Here is an 18,451-nt window from a genome sequence, read left to right on the forward strand (position 1 = left end):
TGATGCCCATCTGTCACTTAGTGTTGAATTTTGTGTATTCAGGTCTGTTGTGGTTTAACCTGGCAGGCAGCTAAACACCACACAGCTGTTCACTCACTTCCCCCCTCCCCACTGGGATGGGGGAGAGAATTGGAGGGGCGGGGGGGGAGTAGTAGTAGTAGTAAAGTAGTAAAATTTGTGGGTTGAGATAAAGACAGCTTAATAGGACAGAAAAAGAAGGGAAAATAATTATAATGATAAAAGAATATACAAAACAAGTGATGCACAATGCAATTGCTCACCACTCACTGACCAATGCCCAGCCAGCTCCCGAGCAGCAGTCCCTGCCCCGCCCCCCTCAGCTAACTCCCCCCAGTTTATATACTGAGCATGGTGTCATATGGTATGGAATAGCCCTTTGGCCAGTTTGGGCCAGCTGTCCTGGCTGTGCCCCCTCACAACTTCTCACTGGCAGGGTCTGGGAAGCTGAAAAGTCCTTGACTAGTGTAAGCACTACTTAGCAACAACTAAAACATCAGTGTGTTACCAACATTATTCTCGTACTAAATCCAAAATACAGCACTATATCAGATCCTAGGGGGGGAAAAAAAAAGTTAACTCTATCCCAGCTGAAAACGGGACAAAATCCTTTAGAAAAAAACAAAACAAAAAGCAAAGCCTCTATTATGATTCTCAAATAGCTCGTATTTTCTACAGGTTGGAGATGGTAGACTCCTTGAATTACTAAGTTTTCTTAAGACCATGATCAAAGTTCTGTTTGTATTCTTGCTATGTTGTTATGATAGAACATACTATGGTTCAGAAGAGTGGTTGTGGATGCAGGGAGGAGGTAGAGAGGAAGCAGTGACTTTTTCCTAAACTGAACTCTGGCTTGTGTCACTGGAATTAGTAGTACTGAATGTGGCTGTGAGGCCCTATATTGTCTATTAAGGTTTCTCAAAGTTAAAAAAAAAAGTGAAACGGTAATATACACTATCAGTAAGCTATTAATACTGCAGCATTTTTTATTTTATCTATTTAATAGTTCCTGATCAGCATATTTTCTGTTATAGTTTTTTTTTTTTGTAGACTAGTGGCTGAATAGGATTATTTGTTGTGAGAACTGGCTTTTGCAGGAATTGTTACAGAAGAGTGGCTGTAATATAGGACTTACCAATATGCTTTGATAGCTTTTCTTCTCCCCTACTCCTGAGAATTTTTTTCTTTTTTCCTCAAATATATATTTCTAATGAGAAAAATGATTGTGGCTTGTTTGCTTATTATTAACCAATTGTGGCTTTTTTACAAGGTTCTGAATAAAAGCAAAAAGGTTGTAAAATGTCTAATTGAAAAGCGAGAATGAATGCAGTTACAAGCTAAAATTAATGTGTAGGTATGGGATTATCTTCTCCTATCCTTAGGTTTTGCACCTTTTGCATTCCCAATTGGATGCAGCACAACAGATTTCTCAGCAGCTGGGCTGGCAGGACACTTTGATTAGACTGTTCCTGAAAGAAAACTCAGAGGTCCAGATTGGCTTTAAAGAGAACAGGGCTGATTCCTCAAGAGAAGAGGAAAAAAAGCCTCCTGCTGAAGAGCTTCAGAAACATCAACCTGATAAGACAGAAGGAGACAAAACTGGCAGCTTTGCATCTGTTAATGGTCTGTTTGATCAGTGGAGTTTAGAAGACAACAAATCCCTGGATGTCCCTCCTCACTTCTCTGTTATGCCACTGGAAGATGCATCCACAGCAGAGATGTCTTTTAGGTCGGAGGACCGAGAAGAATTGTGGCACAGTAATCCTTCACATTTGAGTTTAGATCTGTCCAGTATTGACTCTTATGAATTGGCTGATGCTGTGAATCAGATGACAGATAGCCAGCCCAGCACACCATCACCTATAGAGAATACAAAACCATTCTCTGGGCAGCCTGACAAAGAGCTGGGAGTTACAAATGATGTGGGCTTCACTGCTGATCTTTCTTTATTTGAAAACCAAGGAGTAAGTAATTCAGTCCATATGTGGTTAATTTCTCCAAATGTCTGCAATTCCTTTTTATTTTTTTAATAATCTCCCTGATGGATATTGTCCTTTTTTTACCCCTCCCATCTTCCAACAGAAAAGTAAATGATATAGCTCTTTTACAGTGAGTAGGGGTATTTCCTTTTGTAATGTGTCATCTTTTTTGCTCGTCTAGTTGGAATAGCTTTGATATTAAAAAAACCAAACCAAACAAAAAAACCAAATAAAAAACTATAAACTCCCCCCCTTCTATATTTCAACGTCCTTTATCTTGCAGAAGAATCATGAAGCAGACTTGCTGTGAAAAATCAAGTGTAGCTAAAGGTCAGGTTGAAATAATGATGTAGAAGTCAAGTCAGTATGTATTACAACATACAAGCAAGCCACAGTCTCTTATATTTGTGTTTTCATGTGTTTAGCAATTGGACTTTAGACTGCAGAGTTTTCAAAAATGCTGAAATATGCAAGCATAGGGACTGTGATGAACAAGAAACGTTTTGAAGGTTTTCTAGACTAGAAGGGCTGTAAATATTTCTCTCCTTTTGTAGGGGGGTGATAATGAACTCATACAGTTACTTACAGACATCCTACTCTGTATAATATGGAAAGGCATTGAAAAATCTGATGACGCTGCTTGGATTGAGAGAGGACAGGTGTTTTCTGCACTGACCAAACTGGGGATATCTAATGAATTGCTGCGATCTTCTGATGAAATAAAACTCAAGTAAGCGTACAGTTCAAGGGTGGGTTCTTTCATCCCTTTTGAGGAAAACCAGAAAAAGTGAGGGGCACTAGTGAAGCTGGGAACGGGTGGGTGTTTCCCAGCAAGATGTACTTTTCCTTGCTCTCTCTTCATATACTGTCAGAAGTATATTCCACTACCTATTTAGGAGTGTCATGTGGCCATAAGGTTTTGAAACTGTATAACCGGTTTCATGAGCTTCTCAAAATCTCTTTTGCCTCATTAGCTTATTGAGAAGATGGCAGTTATGTCACTGCAGACTAAGAGATTCAATTAAATACTTAATTGGATTTTTTTTAAAGCCACTTACACTTAGAACATGTAATAATTACTTTGGGATTTTGTTTTCCATGCAGCTTGCTGGAGAAGATGTTAGAATGGTCAGTCACTGATAATAGAGATTCAAAAGCTCTCCCTACACATGCTGAAAATGCCTTCAAGCTCTTGCTAATTGTACAAGACTTCCTGCAAGCAGAAGGACTAGTTAATTCAAATTTATGGACAGAAAAGGTACAGTAACTGCATAAAGGAAGTACTGTATATAGGCTGAAGAAGTAATGAAGAAGTTGTCAGCTTGGATACTGTCATCCCTTCTAGGCATATGTTTTTAAACTATAGATATTACAGAGTAAGGGTTCATAGTGGAATGGATTAGATTGCCTCTTAATGAGTAAAAAAGTGTGAATACTTACTACAGAGAATATAGTTAATTTTGCAAATTAAATAGGCCTATAAGTGGTACTCTTTATTGAAAATCCATGTCTCTTTGGACTGGAGAAATATTTAGAAGATGTAGGAGCTAATGAAACAATGTCAGTTGTAGCCTAAGCAGATTTTGCACCGTTTATCAGCTTGTATGACTCATTGTGTGTCCCCTGAATGAAAGACCAGCCAAAACTCTGCTCTTGGTTGCAAGCTGAGAAATGTCACTTCTGGGCTTTGACCCATATTGGAGTTTCAACATGATATTGTGCATGTATGTGCAAATAGCTCAATTTTGTATATCAGAGTCAGAAACATGAGGTCTGAGGATGAAAATTACTAGCAAACACAATAAGTAGTAAGGTAAAGAAGCTTTCTGTTGTCTGGCTGTTTCTCCTGCCTTCTTGACATATGCTGTAGGCACCTGTAATTTGCCTCAACATTTATGTGATTTCCGGCAGTAGTCTTGCTTCCTTCACTGTCTGAGTTGTCATTGCTTTTCCATTTTTCAAGGCTGAAAGGGAGAGATACTATATGGAAACCACCATTATATCATGATAAATCCTTAAAAAAATCAGTTTTTTTAAGACTACTTTTTTGGGGAAAAAAAAGTGTAATGTTAAGGGTGGTCAACACAGTAACTTCTAAACTGTTCTCCAAAATGGCTGCTTATAAGTAAACATAGCTTAATCTTAAAGCTTTTAATTGTTTGTTTTTAAAAACTCTCCTCTTGGTAAAAGCTTTGCCTTCTGTTGTGATCTAGCTTTGTGAAATCTAATTAGAAATGAGTTCTGAACTTTGGAACAATGAGAGTTGTGGTTATTGCCAACTCTGAATTGAAAATAACAGTACTTTCATAAATTATCTTCCACTGTACCTGGGGAGAGTTTAAAGCACCACAATATTCTAAGCAGGACAGCTTTGTCTGCTGCAAGCATTCATGTGATTCTGGAGCTTAACAGAAGAATGATTTTACATTTCAGTAATTTATTACGGAATGTATCAAGGTATATTAGTATTAAGCAAAAATGTCTGGATAGTGAAATGTGCCATTTGCCTTGTGAATACCTACCTTTCAAAAGGTTTGTGTCACTTCTGGTATCAAAATACTGACAGAAAGGACTGCCTTCTATTTTTTTTGTTGTTATTTTTTTAAAAGACATTAATAGTTGTTTTGAAGTTTCAAGCATTTCACTAAATCAGATATTCATGAAGGAAGCCTTGCTTTTCTTCTCAGGGCACTGTGCATATTGCTATTGCTGGTAAATTATACTAGCATTACACTCAAATCATTTAAAATACAAAGCAGAAGAATGAAATAAAATCCTCTATATACTGAACCCAGAAATTGCAAGTTAGTATGGTGTCTGTGCTATTAATAATAGCATCTATTCAATCATAGTAATCATGCTCACGGAGTCTCTAACTTTTCTAAGGAAATGGCATTTACTGAGTGAAATTATAGGAAAAACATAAGCAAGTATACTATATGTTGGTTTTGGCTTTATTCAGGGGAGACACTTGAGTTAACATACTGGGCTAGATAGTTTTTTTGGGTTGTTTTTTAGTAGTCAGGAATTGTTTCAAATTACTGGTTTAAACTGCGGTGTTCTGGGATAATATTCTGGGTTAGGGTAAGTTAGAAGTGCGAACACAGCCTCTTCTTCAGCTCTTTGAAATTATCCTGTCTCCAGCTGGAGTAGCTGTTGTTAATTTTATTTCATGCAAATCTTCTGTTTTTACAATAGCTCTTGGAAGAACTAGTGACTCTCATGGATAGCCTGTCAGTCTGGTACTCTGCTGGCATAGAAGCAACCAGGCTTTCACAGGTGCAAGTCCAGTTGCTCCTTGGATTCATTGCACAAGATAACTTACAGGTTTGTTGCAAATTCCTGCAAGTGGTACTGTGTTCTAAGTGCATGTTTGATGTAATTGTTGCAGTTTATGGGGGAGCTACTCATACCAGTGAACAGACTGATGGCAGTCATTCATCCTTCTATAGGGAAGATATTCTATTGGTCCTTACCATTTGCAAATTTACTCTACAGTCCTGTCAATGTGCACCTCTTGAGCATGAGAAAGAGGTAGATGGCAAGCTGGTTGAAGATGGGACTATGTAGGCACTAGTGGCAGTACGATAGTGATTCTGATTGTGACTTTTTGTCTCTACCATAAAAGACATTTATTAGTGGTTTCAGGTTTACATACGTTAAGTGCATGTGAAGCTGGACTGTTCTGCCAAATCAACATTTGGAACAAAGTTAGCAGAGCTGTGTCTGGAATATGAGCCCTTCAGTAAAGCCAGGACTGTTAGTTTAGGTATGTGATTGCCTTAATGCAGCTGTGTGACTTTGGGGTTGCAGCTGACTCAGGTTTGGTCATCACAGGATGAATAAGTGATCAGTGTCCATATTTGATGCATGTGTGCCTCAGGCTACCTGGGATGCAGCCAGAATATGTACATAGTCCTGTGCTAAAAAGATAGGTGCTCAAAATTACTGTTTTGAGCATTGTATTCATTTTTCATTGTTTGTCTGTGTAGGTCTGTGCTATGGCAGCAGCCAAACTAAACACCCTGCTTCAGACCAAAGTAATTGAGAGCCAGCCTGAAGCATGCTACCTCTTGGGGAAGCTGGAAGGCATCTTGAGTAGATCAATTGAAGAGAAGACAGAAACTTACTCATTTTTGATTCCCCTTGTTCGGACATTGGTATCCAAGATTTATGAACTTCTCTTTATGAACCTACATCTCCCTTCATTGCCTCCTACCAATGGCAGCCCATCTTTCTTTGAGGACTTTCAGGAATACTGCAGCTCTGATGAGTGGCAAGTTTATATTGACAAATATGTAAGTAGATGCTTCTTTTTGTATCGCTTTCCCCCTCTTTTTAGCCGTGAAAGCAGAAGAGCTCATTCAGAAATCATGTTGTGCGTTTTGTTTTGGTGGAACCAGATTATTCCAAATATGAAGCAGTATGAAGAAAATTCATTCAGACATGATCATGAACAGATGGCACTTTATTGGAAAGATTGTTATGAGGCATTTATGGTGAACATGCACAAGCGAGACCGGGAGAGAGGAGAAAGTAAGCTTAAATTTCAGGTAAGGTTTTGAGTGAGTGCAAGTTTCTCTTAGAAGAACTCTCTCAGGAGTTGCTTTCTAAAAGATGGAGAAATGGAATTCCAGAATGACACAATTCAAGTGATTGCAGGCAGGTTGATTGTTTTAAGATTTTATGGGCACTGTGGCTATATACACTTGCAGGATATGCTTTTTAATTCTATTCTTTCTATTTAAGAGTCTTATCTGTAAGCAGAGTTATTTCAGGACAGTAGGCCTTTCTCATAGTACAGCAGCCTAGAATTATGCTCAGCTATAAGCTGCATCTTCTTTTACTCTGATTTATGTTTTGAATTATTCCTCTTCTCCATTATGAGATGACTCAGTGTGATTTTTTTTTTTTTTTTTTTTTAATTAAACCCTACTTCAATGCAATGAAAACATTTAAAGCAGTGAACAGTTCCTATTTAATGTGTGGAAAAATTGTTTCTGAACTGACCTTTCTGTATAAGGTCCAGACTCAGTTTAAGCATTAGAATTAACTGGTAATTACAGCAAATATCATAGCTAAGTTACATTTCTCTTGTTTTCCTTTTGTCATCTTAATAGGGATCCTTGTACTAAGTCTTTTTTATTCCAGCAGCTAAAGGAAGAATACGAGTCACGTTCTAGAATACCAGAATTTACCTATTATAATAGGATTTCCAATACTGACCACTTTTCTGATGATGAATAATTGCTTTCATATGGATTCAGCATTGATAGTGTTTTTTTCACATCTTGAAGTTTGGTGCCATTTCTTCCAGTACTAAGCTTTATAAAATTTATTACCTTAATTTTTCAGAAGTTTTTACTGCTAAACTTTTTTTGTTCTTTCTTAATTTATGAGAATTCTTGCAAGCCACAAAACTGTGTTTTCAAAGGTCAGAGATATTTCAGTGCTAGATTTATTTTTAATGGTCTTTCAGGAGCATTTTGTGGAACCATTCAGAAGAAAGGCTCGGCAGGAAAATCTGCGGTACAACAGTATGCTAAAGCAACTTAATAGTCAACACACAGCTACTCTGAGACAGTGGAGAGCAGCCCAGCTTTACTTGTTCTCTGAACGTGGTCCTTGGTCTGAAATGTAAGAGTGAAGTTCTTAAATCAAATCATATATGATGCTTAAAAGGAATTTGCTTACGTGACTAACTTACTGTTTCATGTGGTTAGAACCTTGTCAAATTGACTCTGATAATCATTTTTGAGATGTGCAGTTAATATTGAATGTTTTGTAATGTTTTCTGCATTTAATTGTCAAAATGCAAAGTTTGAATTGTAATGCTGAGCTGGTTACCTGGATACTGGGTTTTCTTGCCAAGTGACAAATAAAAATTAGTTATCAATGAAGCAATTACAAAAGCTTTTTTGAGAGATCCTACGGATCGGTGGTTCTGTTGGAAAAGAGAGAATAGACTTGTGAATAAAGACTTAGAGATTTCATGCATGAAGCTAATTTCAATTAGGAGAATACATTTTGCCTGTCAGCTTTTGGGGAAGTTCTAGATAAAGATTCTTTTTTTCAGTCTTTTAATTGTCATTAACTGAAAGTGTAAACAATTTGATGTATTTCAGTAGAAAATAAATACTGTTTACAAAGTGCTTGAGGATGATCAGAGCTGCAAGATGAAATATAAAATTAAAATGACATTGTACAAGTGGATGACCGGTATTTTTCTAAGTATGTGCTCTTTTGTAATCAGTTCATTCATATAGGTCTTTATCTTCTTTTTAACTGTTTTTATGAATATTCTTGTTTTCCTAGGAAACAGCAACCTATTCACTGGAAACTTTCAAATGTGGAAAATTTTTCACGTATGAGACTAAAACTAGTACAGAATTACAACTTCAACTCTCATCAGGATGCTAGTGACCTGAGAGATAATTTAGGTAAAGTCATATTGTATTTGCTATTTTACTTGGGATTCTTCAGTCTTTACTGAAGAAAGATACAACCTTTCCTCTTTTCTCCTATTTAAGAATCAGTGTATGGTAGATACTTAAATCTTCATTTTTCTTTATTTCCTCTATATTAAATGTGTAACATAAGAGTGGTGCCTTGACCTGAAACAGCATCTTCCTACTGAGTAGAATTAATTTCCTGTTGTTCATTGAAATGTGATTTTTGTTGGGAAAAAAACCAAACAAACAATTAGATCAGAGTAGGCAGGCAGTATTTGTTTAAAACCTTTTAGAGCTTATGATTGAAATGTGTAGGTATAAAGTGCTTTGTTTCAGAAGTGTGCCAAACAGCTGAGTTAGTGCTGTAAACTGTTCTTTAAGTTAGGTGTATTGGATATTAAGACGCAAACCAAAAAATAACACTCTTGTAAGTAAGGAAAAAACAAATGCAGTGTATTTCTGTGAAATTTGCGTGCTTTAACAGTGTCTGGAAAAAGACTGCAAAATACTATATTGGAAATGTCCACATTAGAATTCAGTTTAAAATTTTCTGATGTGTTTATCTTCCCTTTATACTGTTAAGATTTAACATCTATTTCAATGTAGTTCAGGGAGTATTTTTAGCGTTCTGCTTACCCCCAGAAGTATTTAAGAAGTCTGGTTGCTTCTAACTCAGTTAAAACCAACATTCAACAGTAGAAGATGCACTCAGTAGTTTAGCTTTCCGAAAGAGTTATAGCAAAAACTTTTCTGAGCTGAAATGTCTATTTATGATAGGTGTGCACCAGATGCAGCCCTCTAGTGAGTCTCTGCTTCTGGAGGTGGTGAAGCAGGTGAAAGTGAGTGACTTGGAAGATGATGTTCTTGAACTACCAGAAGAAGACATAGCAGCCAGTTCCAATTTGTAAGTACAGCAGAATAGACAGTTGAAATTTGTTTCTGTGCTAGGGATAAGGAGTGAGAAACAACTTTGGGAGTTGATTAGCATACAAAGCTTCCCTTTTTCTTTGTCTGGCCTTAACAATCCAGTCCAGGGCTTTGTAGTAGTTTTGAACAGCAGAAAAAGTTGCTGTTGGATTTATCATTGTCAACAATGAGACATAAAGAGCCCAAGGGAAAAGAAGGCAGAGCAGATGTTTGAGGATCTGTTAGTGATTCACTGCTCACAGTTGGTCTGAAGCTGAAACTACACAATCAATGAGGCTTTTCTACTATGCACATTGGCTATAATTCTCAAGAGGTGTTCTGCCCTGTAAGGGCATAGACCAGACTGGAACTGGCTCTTGTCCATAGATGCCAGGGCCATTCCCTATACCACCAGCTGCATAACATGGATGTTTGCTTGGTTGGCATTAATCTGCTAGAGAGTCCCCTGAGTTTAAGAGCATTCCAGAGAGGTGGCCTGCTGTGCTTCCTTCATGTCTCTTGTGTGACTTTAAAAAAAAAAAAAAAAAGGGCGGGGGGAGGGCAGAGCAGGGAGAGAGAGCAAATGCTTCACTCCAGTAACTGAACATGTGATATTGTGTGTGGATCGGTGTGTGTCTATGCTATTGAAGTCTAGAGATGTGGCACTTCTTGTACCTTAAAGGTTATTAAATGCTTGCTTGTGATGTGTCATATCTACAGACTTCTGAGCAATCACTACTTCAAATACTTCTGAAGATAACTTTAGTCACATGAACCAGGACTCAGCTCTGCTCTGGGCCAGAGAATTTAAACACCTAGCAATTAAATAAGAAAGGGAAATGCAGCCTTATGTTTTCATACTTCAAGGGAGGTCAAGTCCATTGTGCCTGAGACTGAAATACTAAGCCTGAAGAGCAATGCTGTGAAATGGTGTTTGGTAGCATAGTCTGAAACATCCAAGACTGCCGATGGAAGTAGTTTCATATAACCATTTATGTTGTACTTTTAATGCCATTCAAATTTGATTCTTTTCTGAACTGTACTCTTACCAAGTACCTAAGCAACTGTATAATCTACCCGACCCTGTAACACTTAGCGGTATTTTTGTAGGGATGAGAAGGATGAGCAAAGTCAGAAAGAAAAGCTAATATTGTCTGAAGACTGTGAACTCATTACAGTAATTGATGTGATACCTGGCAGGCTGGAGATCACTACTCATCACATCTATTTCTTTGATGGTAGCATTGAAAAAGAGGAAGGTGAGCATGATCAGTATCTCTTCTGAACTGTGCAGTTCAGCATTTTGTTTTTAGTAGGCCGTTTGATTGTTTTTGAGACTGAGTGTCAAACTAATTGCAAAGGGACGAGTTGTGGAGCTGTACTTAAAATTAATATTGTACTTGGTGATCAGTGGCTGGCTGATCCCTTCAGAATCAAGAATCTGGAACTGTACTTGCTGAGCTGTTAAATTGATTCACTATTCTTAGTATTTCTTAAAAAAATTAACATATTAAAAAAAATTAAGTTTGGCTAAAAAAATGTCATTACCTCTAATTTGCAGCTTAAAGGCACCTCTCTGTTCTCCCTGACAAATAATGTTTCACTCATACATTGATTAAAAAGTAGTAGTAAGTAACAATTAAAAAGTAATATGTAAACATTAATCATCTATATTAATTTAGTGAACTTTAGTAGAATATACACAGTTGAGTATGAAAACAGTGAACTGAAATGTTTGACCAATAATGGTAAAATTTTCAAAAACAGTATATCAGGAAGTTGGCCTTTTGGGAATTCTAAATGTAAAAGCTTCTATTTGAGCCTGTTTAAGAAAGCAGAGGGGTTTGGTTTGTATTTTTTGTCAACAGAATACCTTTATAATGTGTCTTTTATCAGAAAGCAAAACCAAATCCTACACTCCATCAGATATTTCCTGGTGCCTCTTTCTTGCAGCAGAACAATAGATGAAGTTAATATTTTCCTAGCAAAATGGTTAATCAAGCCACATACAAAATTTGCCTTTTCTAGGAATAAGTCTGGGGTGTTTGGAAATGATGCTGTATTCTGTCTATATGAAAAGTTTTTTATATGTTCCAAGTCAATAATCAAAGTGCTCTTCCTAGGGGTAGGTTTTGATTTCAAATGGCACCTTTCTCAAATTCGAGAGATACATTTGCGTCGGTACAACCTGAGGAGATCAGCTTTGGAGATCTTCCTTACAGATCAAACCAACTATTTCCTCAACTTCAATAAGGAGGTATGGGTTTCCCAAATTTCCTTGATTTATATAATTAGCGCAAGTGTCCAATTTAAGTTCACTGATCGTATCTAATTTGAGTCTGGTGTCTTTTATAATACTGTAACACTAGTAGCAAAAGGTTTGCTAGATATAGCCATTATGGGAAATTAGACTGCAGTCTGTGAAAACCTCAGTCTGGCATCTAGAAACTGATTAATTGTGAAAAGATGGGTGAAGCAAGAGTCGTCTTTTTCCTCTCTCTCTGTTATGATACAGGACAATTATTCAACTAAAATCACATCAGTAGTAATCTAAATATCTTGAAGCCCACACATCTTTTTAAACATTCTGAGCAAACTACAAAGCAAAGGAGACTTTTTATTTTACCACAACACTGGAAATCATTAATATTTCTATTTTCCATGGTTTAGGATTGTCCTGGTTTCAGCTGGGATAGAGTTAATTTTCTTCCTAGCAGCAGGCATAGTGCTGTGTTTTGGATTTAGTAGGAGAAGAATGTTGGTAACATGCTGATGTTTTTAGTTGTTGCTGAGTACTGCTTATGCTAGTCAAGGATTTTTTCAGCTTCCCATGCTCTGCCAGGTGCACAAGAAACTGGGAGGGGGCACAGCCAGAATAGTTGATCCAAACTGACCAAAGGGCTATTCCATACCATATGACGTCATGTTCAGTATATAAACTGGGGGGGGTGGCCAGGGAGCAGCGATCGCTGCTCGGGAACTGTCTGGGTATCGGTCGGCGGGTGGTGAGCAATTGCATTGTGCATCACTTGCTTCGTGTATCATTATTATTATTATCATTATTATACTGTTACTATTAGCATTACTATTTTACTTTATTTCAATTATTAAACTGTTCTTATCTCAACCCAGGAGTGTTTCTCACTCTTACTCCTCCGATTCTCTCCCCCATCCTATCGGGGTAGGGGGAGTGAGTGAGCGGCTGCATGGTGCTTAGTTGCTGGCTGGGGCTAAACCATGACAGTCCTTTTTCGTGCCCGACGTGGGGCACGAAGGGTTTGAGATAACAACAGATTAACCAGAGTGTATTAAGGAGTCTGTTAACAGTTGCCGCTCACAGTATTAGTTCATCTGGTCTGCACCATGTTCTTTTTTTTGCAGCACGCGTTAAAGCTTGTTGTCAGTTTGTGTAGTGTGCTATGCTCTGCAGTGATTCATGATCTTTTGCTTGGGAGGCTCCTTATCAAAACTCTGACCTTGAGCATTCTTTGGTATTTGGGTTTCATACAGAAGTCACTACTGTACTTCGGGTACTACCTCATAGAGAGAGTTAGCAATTATACTTCTTTCTCTGAGAGGCTTGTTGTGGAGGAAATACAGAATGGCACCTTTGCTGCTTTCTTCTGATGTTTCCTCCTTCATTACAACAACTTTCCAGTATCTTGAACACCCCTGGGCAGTTAAGATACTTCTATTGATAATCCTTGGGAATGTTGTTTCCGTTTTGATAAAGGTCAGTAAGCAGTTTAAAAATACCATCCAGAGATCTACCCCAAGGCTGGATAGTTATGAGTGGCAGGGTGTGTGGGATCGTATGCGCAAGTACCTAGGGCAGTGGGGACCTCCAGTGTTTTGGAACTTCACCCCTGAACAAGTGCAGAATCCTGAAGAATTAGTAAAGTATTTGGAAGAAGTATGTTGTCACCCTGGTAGCTCCAGAGAGACACAAATCATTGCAACATGCTGGGGACTGGCCCATGCCTATCGAGCCGTGGTCAACACTAATCAGTACCCTCAAAAGAAAGAGAAGGTCTCTGGATCTGATGACAAAACAACAAGCACTGTGGCTACTCAAACCCCCACTACAGGCCCTGCGGCTACTCCAACCTCCACTACAGGCCTTGCAGCTACTCAAACCCCTGCCCCAGGCACTGCGGCTACTCCAGCCACAGCCATGAGCACTGCGGCTACTCAAACCACAGCCATGGGCACTGCGGCTACTCAAACCCCAGTGACAGACACTGCGGCTAAACCAGAGAACCAACCTGCGCCGGTATCAGTTGCCCCTATACAGAAGAAAAAAATATATGAGGAAATCAGTTCGTTTAGTAAGGGATGAAGATGAACCAGGGCCATCACGAGAACCAGAGGAGGAAGAACCCATAAATGAGATGGTGACCACCCGATCCCTATCCCTGAGTGAGCTGCGAGATATGCGAAAAGATTTCGGTCGTCATCCAGGTGAGCACATCATCACCGGGCTGCTCCGATGCTGGGATAACGGGGCCAGTAGCCTGGATTTAGAGGGTAGGGAAGCCAAGCAGTTGGGATCCCTTTCCAGGGAAGGGGGCATTGACAAAGCAATTGGAAAAGGGGCAAAACCGCTCAGCCTCTGGAGGCGACTTCTGTCAAGCGTGAAGGAAAGGTATCCCTTCAAGGAGGATGTTTTATACCACCCAAGCAAATGGACCACCGTAGAGAAAGGTATCCAGTACCTGAGGGAATTAGGCATGCTGGAGGTGATTTACAGTGACCTGAATGATGAGCGGTTACCCAAAGACCCAGATGAAGTCAGGTGCACACAATCCATGTGGCGGAAGGTGGTACGGAGCGCACCAGCATCGTATTCCAACTCGTTGGCAATACTAGCCTGGAAAGACAATGAGGCACCAACGGTGGATGAAGTGGCTAGACAACTCCGGGACTACGAAGAAAAGCTCTCTTCCTCTCTACGGGCCTGTGTCTCGGCTGTGGAAAAACTGTGCCAAGAGTTCCAACAACTCAGAGAGGATTTGTCCTACTCCCCACCTGCACGGACCAGTGTCTCAGCCATTAGGAGTCAACGTCCCTATGCTCAAGAGAGAGGATATAGAGGATACACACCACGGGGCACCCTGTGGTTTTACCTGCGTGATTATGGAGAGGACATGAGAAAGTGGGATGGAAAACCCACCTCAACCTTAGAGGCACGGGTGCGTGAGTTGCAAGGAAAAACTATTAGAAAAGGCGGTTCTCCCAGGAAAATTGCAGCTCCAGTTTCCAGTGAGCAGTTCCCGAGACAGAGTAAGAGGGCTAATTTTACTTCCGACCTTGATCAGGGGACTTTTGATTCACATTTACAGGAAGTGAACAGCGAATACTGTGACCAGTGTTAGAGGGGCCCTGCCTCCAGCCAGGTGGAGGAAAGGGACAACTGGGTTTACTGGACTGTGTGGATTCGATGGCCTGGAACGTCAGACCCACAGGAGTATAAGGCTCTAGTGGACACTGGTGCACAGTGCACGCTAATGCCATCAAACTATAGAGGGGCAGAACCCATTTGTATTTCTGGAGTGACAGGGGGATCCCAACAGCTAACTGTACTGGAAGCTGAAGTGAGCCTAACTGGGAATGAGTGGCAAAAGCACCCCATTGTGACTGGCCCAGATGCTCCGTGCATCCTTGGCATAGACTACCTCAGGAGAGGGTATTTCAAGGACCCAAAAGGGTACCGGTGGGCTTTTGGTATAGCTGCTTTGGAGACAGAGGAAATTAAACAGTTGTCCACCTTGCCCGGTCTCTCAGAGGACCCGTCGATTGTAGGGTTGCTGAAGGTTGAGGAACAACAGGTGCCGATTGCTACCACAACTGTGCACAGGCGGCAATATCGCACCAACCGAGACTCCCTGATTCCCATCCATAACCTGATTCGTCGACTGGAGAGCCAGGGAGTGATCAGCAAGACTCGCTCACCCTTTAACAGTCCCATATGGCCAGTGCGAAAGTCTAATGGGGAGTGGAGACTAACAGTGGACTATCGTGGCCTGAACGAAGTTACACCGCCGCTGAGTGCTGCCGTGCCAGACATGCTAGAACTTCAATATGAACTGGAGTCAAAGGCAGCTAAGTGGTATGCCACAATTGATATTGCTAATGCATTTTTCTCCATCCCTTTGGCAGCAGAGTGCAGGCCCCAGTTTGCTTTTACCTGGAGGGGTGTTCAGTACACCTGGAACCGACTGCCCCAGGGGTGGAAGCACAGCCCCACCATTTGCCATGGACTGATCCAGACAGCACTGGAACAGGGTGAAGCTCTAGAACATCTGCAGTACATTGATGACATCATTGTGTGGGGCAACACAGCAGAAGACGTTTTTGAGAAGGGAAAGAAAATAGTCCAAATCCTTCTGAAGGCTGGTTTTGCCATAAAACAGAGTAAGGTCAAGGGACCTGCACAGGAGATCCAGTTTTTAGGAATAAAATGGCAAGATGGATGTCGTCAGATCCCAATGGATGTGATCAACAAAATAACACTATGTCCCCACCAACTAGCAAAAAGGAAACACAAGCTTTCTTAGGCGTTGTGGGTTTTTGGAGAATGCATATTCCAAATTACAGCCAGATCGTAAGCCCTCTCTATCAAGTGACCCGGAAGAAGAATGAATTCAAATGGGGCCCTGAGCAACAACAAGCCTTTGAACAAATTAAACGTGAGATAGTTCATGCAGTAGCCCTTGGGCCAGTCCGGGCAGGGCAGGATATTAAAAATGTGCTCTACACTGCAGCCGGGGAGAATGGCCCTACCTGGAGCCTCTGGCAGAAAGCACCAGGGGAGACTCGAGGTCGACCCCTAGGGTTTTGGAGTCGGGGATACAGAGGATCCGAAGCCCGCTATACTCCAACTGAGAAGGAGATACTGGCAGCATATGAAGGGGTTCGAGCTGCTTCAGAAGTGGTTGGTACTGAAGCACAGCTCCTGCTGGCACCCCGACTGCCGGTGTTGGGCTGGATGTTCAAAGGGAGGGTCCCCTCTACACATCATGCAACTGATGCTACATGGAGTAAGTGGGTTGCATTGATCACACAACAGGCTCGAATAGGAAACCCCAGTCGCCCAGGAATCTTGGAAGTGATCATGGACTGGCCAGAAGGAAAAAACCTTAGAATATCACCAGAGGAGGAGGTGACACGTGCTGAAGAGGCCCCACTGTATAATAAATTGCCAGAAAATGAAAAGCAATATGCCCTGTTCACTGATGGGTCCTGTCATCTTGTGGGAAAGCATCGGAGGTGGAAAGCTGCTGTATGGAGTCCTATACGACAAGTCGCAGAAACTGCTGAAGGAGAAAGGGAGTCGAGTCAGTTTGCAGAGGTGAAAGCCATTCAGCTGGCTTTAGATATTGCTGAAAGAGAAAAGTGGCCAGTCCTTTATCTCTATACTGACTCATGGATGGTGGCAAATGCCCTGTGGGGGTGGCTGCAGCAATGGAAGCAGAGCAACTGGCAGCGCAGAGGCAAACCAATCTGGGCTGCCACATTGTGGCAAGATATTGCTGTCCGGGTAGAGAACCTGGTTGTAAAAGTTCGTCATGTAGATGCTCATGTACCTAAGAGTCGGGCCACTGAAGAACATCAAAACAACCAGCAAGTAGATCAGGCTGCTAAGATTGAAGTGGCTCAGGTGGATTTGGACTGGCAACATAAGGGTGAATTATTTATAGCTCGGTGGGCCCATGACGCCTCAGGCCATCAAGGAAGGGATGCAACGTATAAATGGGCTCGTGATTGAGGGGTGGACTTAACTATGGACAGTATTGCACAGGTTATTCATGAGTGTGAAACATGCGCTGCAATCAAACAAGCCAAGCAGTTCAAGCCCCTCGGGTATAGTGAACGATGGCTGAAATATAAATATGGGGAGGCCTGGCAGATTGATTACATCACGCTCCCACAGACCCGCCAAGGCAAGCGCTATGTGCTCACCATGGTGGAAGCAACCACTGGATGGTTGGAAACATATCCCGTGCCCCATGCCACCGCCCGGAACACCATCCTGGGCCTTGAAAAGCAAGTCCTGTGGCGACATGGCACCCCAGAAAGAATTGAGTCAGACAATGGGACTCATTTCCGAAACAACCTCATAGACACCTGGGCCAAAGAGCACGGCATTGAGTGGGTGTATCACATCCCTTACCATGCACCAGCCTCCGGGAAAATTGAGCGATACAATGGATTGTTAAAGACTACCCTGAGAGCAATGGGTGGTGGGACGTTTAAACATTGGGATACGCATTTAGCAAAAGCCACCTGGTTAGTCAACACCAGGGGATCTGCCAATCGAGCTGGCCCTGCCCAATCAAAACTTTTACGTACTGTAGAAGGAGATAAAGTTCCTGTAGTGCACATGAAAAATATGTTGGGGAAGACAGTCTGGGTTACTTCCCCCTCTGGCAAAGGCAAACCCATTCGTGGGATTGCTTTTGCTCAAGGACCTGGGTGCACTTGGTGGGTGATGCGAAAGGATGGGGAAGCCCAATGTGTACCTCAAGGGAATTTGATTTTGGGTGAAAATAGCCAATGAACTGAATTGTATAATATTAATTGCTTTATAATACTGTATGTTATCTCTTAACCATATGTTATCTCTTAACTGCATGTTAATATAATAATATAGTAGGTTAATATTAAGTATATAATACTATATATTATGATTGCTATATGCCGCATCAATGGTATTGCAGTAAGAATTGCCCAGCTTAATGAAAATGAACTTTGATGAAACCATGTTGGAATGAGAACTGACTTCAGCATGGAACAGTCCAACACTGCACACCACCTCTCCTGCTCTGAAAGACTGTGATGACAGATGGAACCCAAAGTCATGGGCTAAATGAACTCAATGGACATTTTAGAGGGATGGGCCATAGACGAAGGGAATGATATCTGTGTGTATATCAAGATAGGGAAAGCGGTGGTGATTAATTAGAACACATTGGAAAGGGGAGGGCCTGTGCATGACGTAGATGGTATAGAATAAGGGCTGGATACTGTCCTGGTTTCAGCTGGGATAGAGTTAATTTTCTTCCTAGCAGCAGGCATAGTGCTGTGTTTTGGATT

The 18,451-nt window shown here is 40.9% G+C and overlaps 1 protein-coding gene across 4 annotated transcripts in view; it reads left to right on the plus strand.

Moving 5' to 3' along the window:
* NBEAL1 (neurobeachin like 1) overlaps positions 1-18,451 on the plus strand; it is a 96,778-nt gene that overhangs the window by 55,500 nt on the left and 22,827 nt on the right. For all 4 annotated transcript variants that reach the window (XM_075711089.1, XM_075711091.1, XM_075711090.1 and 1 more), the window contains 11 exons: positions 1,401-1,982; positions 2,552-2,727; positions 3,102-3,255; positions 5,196-5,324; positions 5,990-6,295; positions 6,401-6,550; positions 7,477-7,634; positions 8,313-8,437; positions 9,227-9,353; positions 10,466-10,614; positions 11,479-11,612. In XM_075711089.1, the coding sequence (XP_075567204.1) occupies positions 1,401-1,982; positions 2,552-2,727; positions 3,102-3,255; positions 5,196-5,324; positions 5,990-6,295; positions 6,401-6,550; positions 7,477-7,634; positions 8,313-8,437; positions 9,227-9,353; positions 10,466-10,614; positions 11,479-11,612 (2,190 nt within the window). The remainder of the gene's footprint in view (positions 1-1,400; positions 1,983-2,551; positions 2,728-3,101; positions 3,256-5,195; positions 5,325-5,989; positions 6,296-6,400; positions 6,551-7,476; positions 7,635-8,312; positions 8,438-9,226; positions 9,354-10,465; positions 10,615-11,478; positions 11,613-18,451) is intronic.

This window comes from Pelecanus crispus, chromosome 5 (genome assembly GCF_030463565.1).
Source record: "Pelecanus crispus isolate bPelCri1 chromosome 5, bPelCri1.pri, whole genome shotgun sequence".
Classification (NCBI taxonomy): domain Eukaryota; kingdom Metazoa; phylum Chordata; class Aves; order Pelecaniformes; family Pelecanidae; genus Pelecanus; species Pelecanus crispus.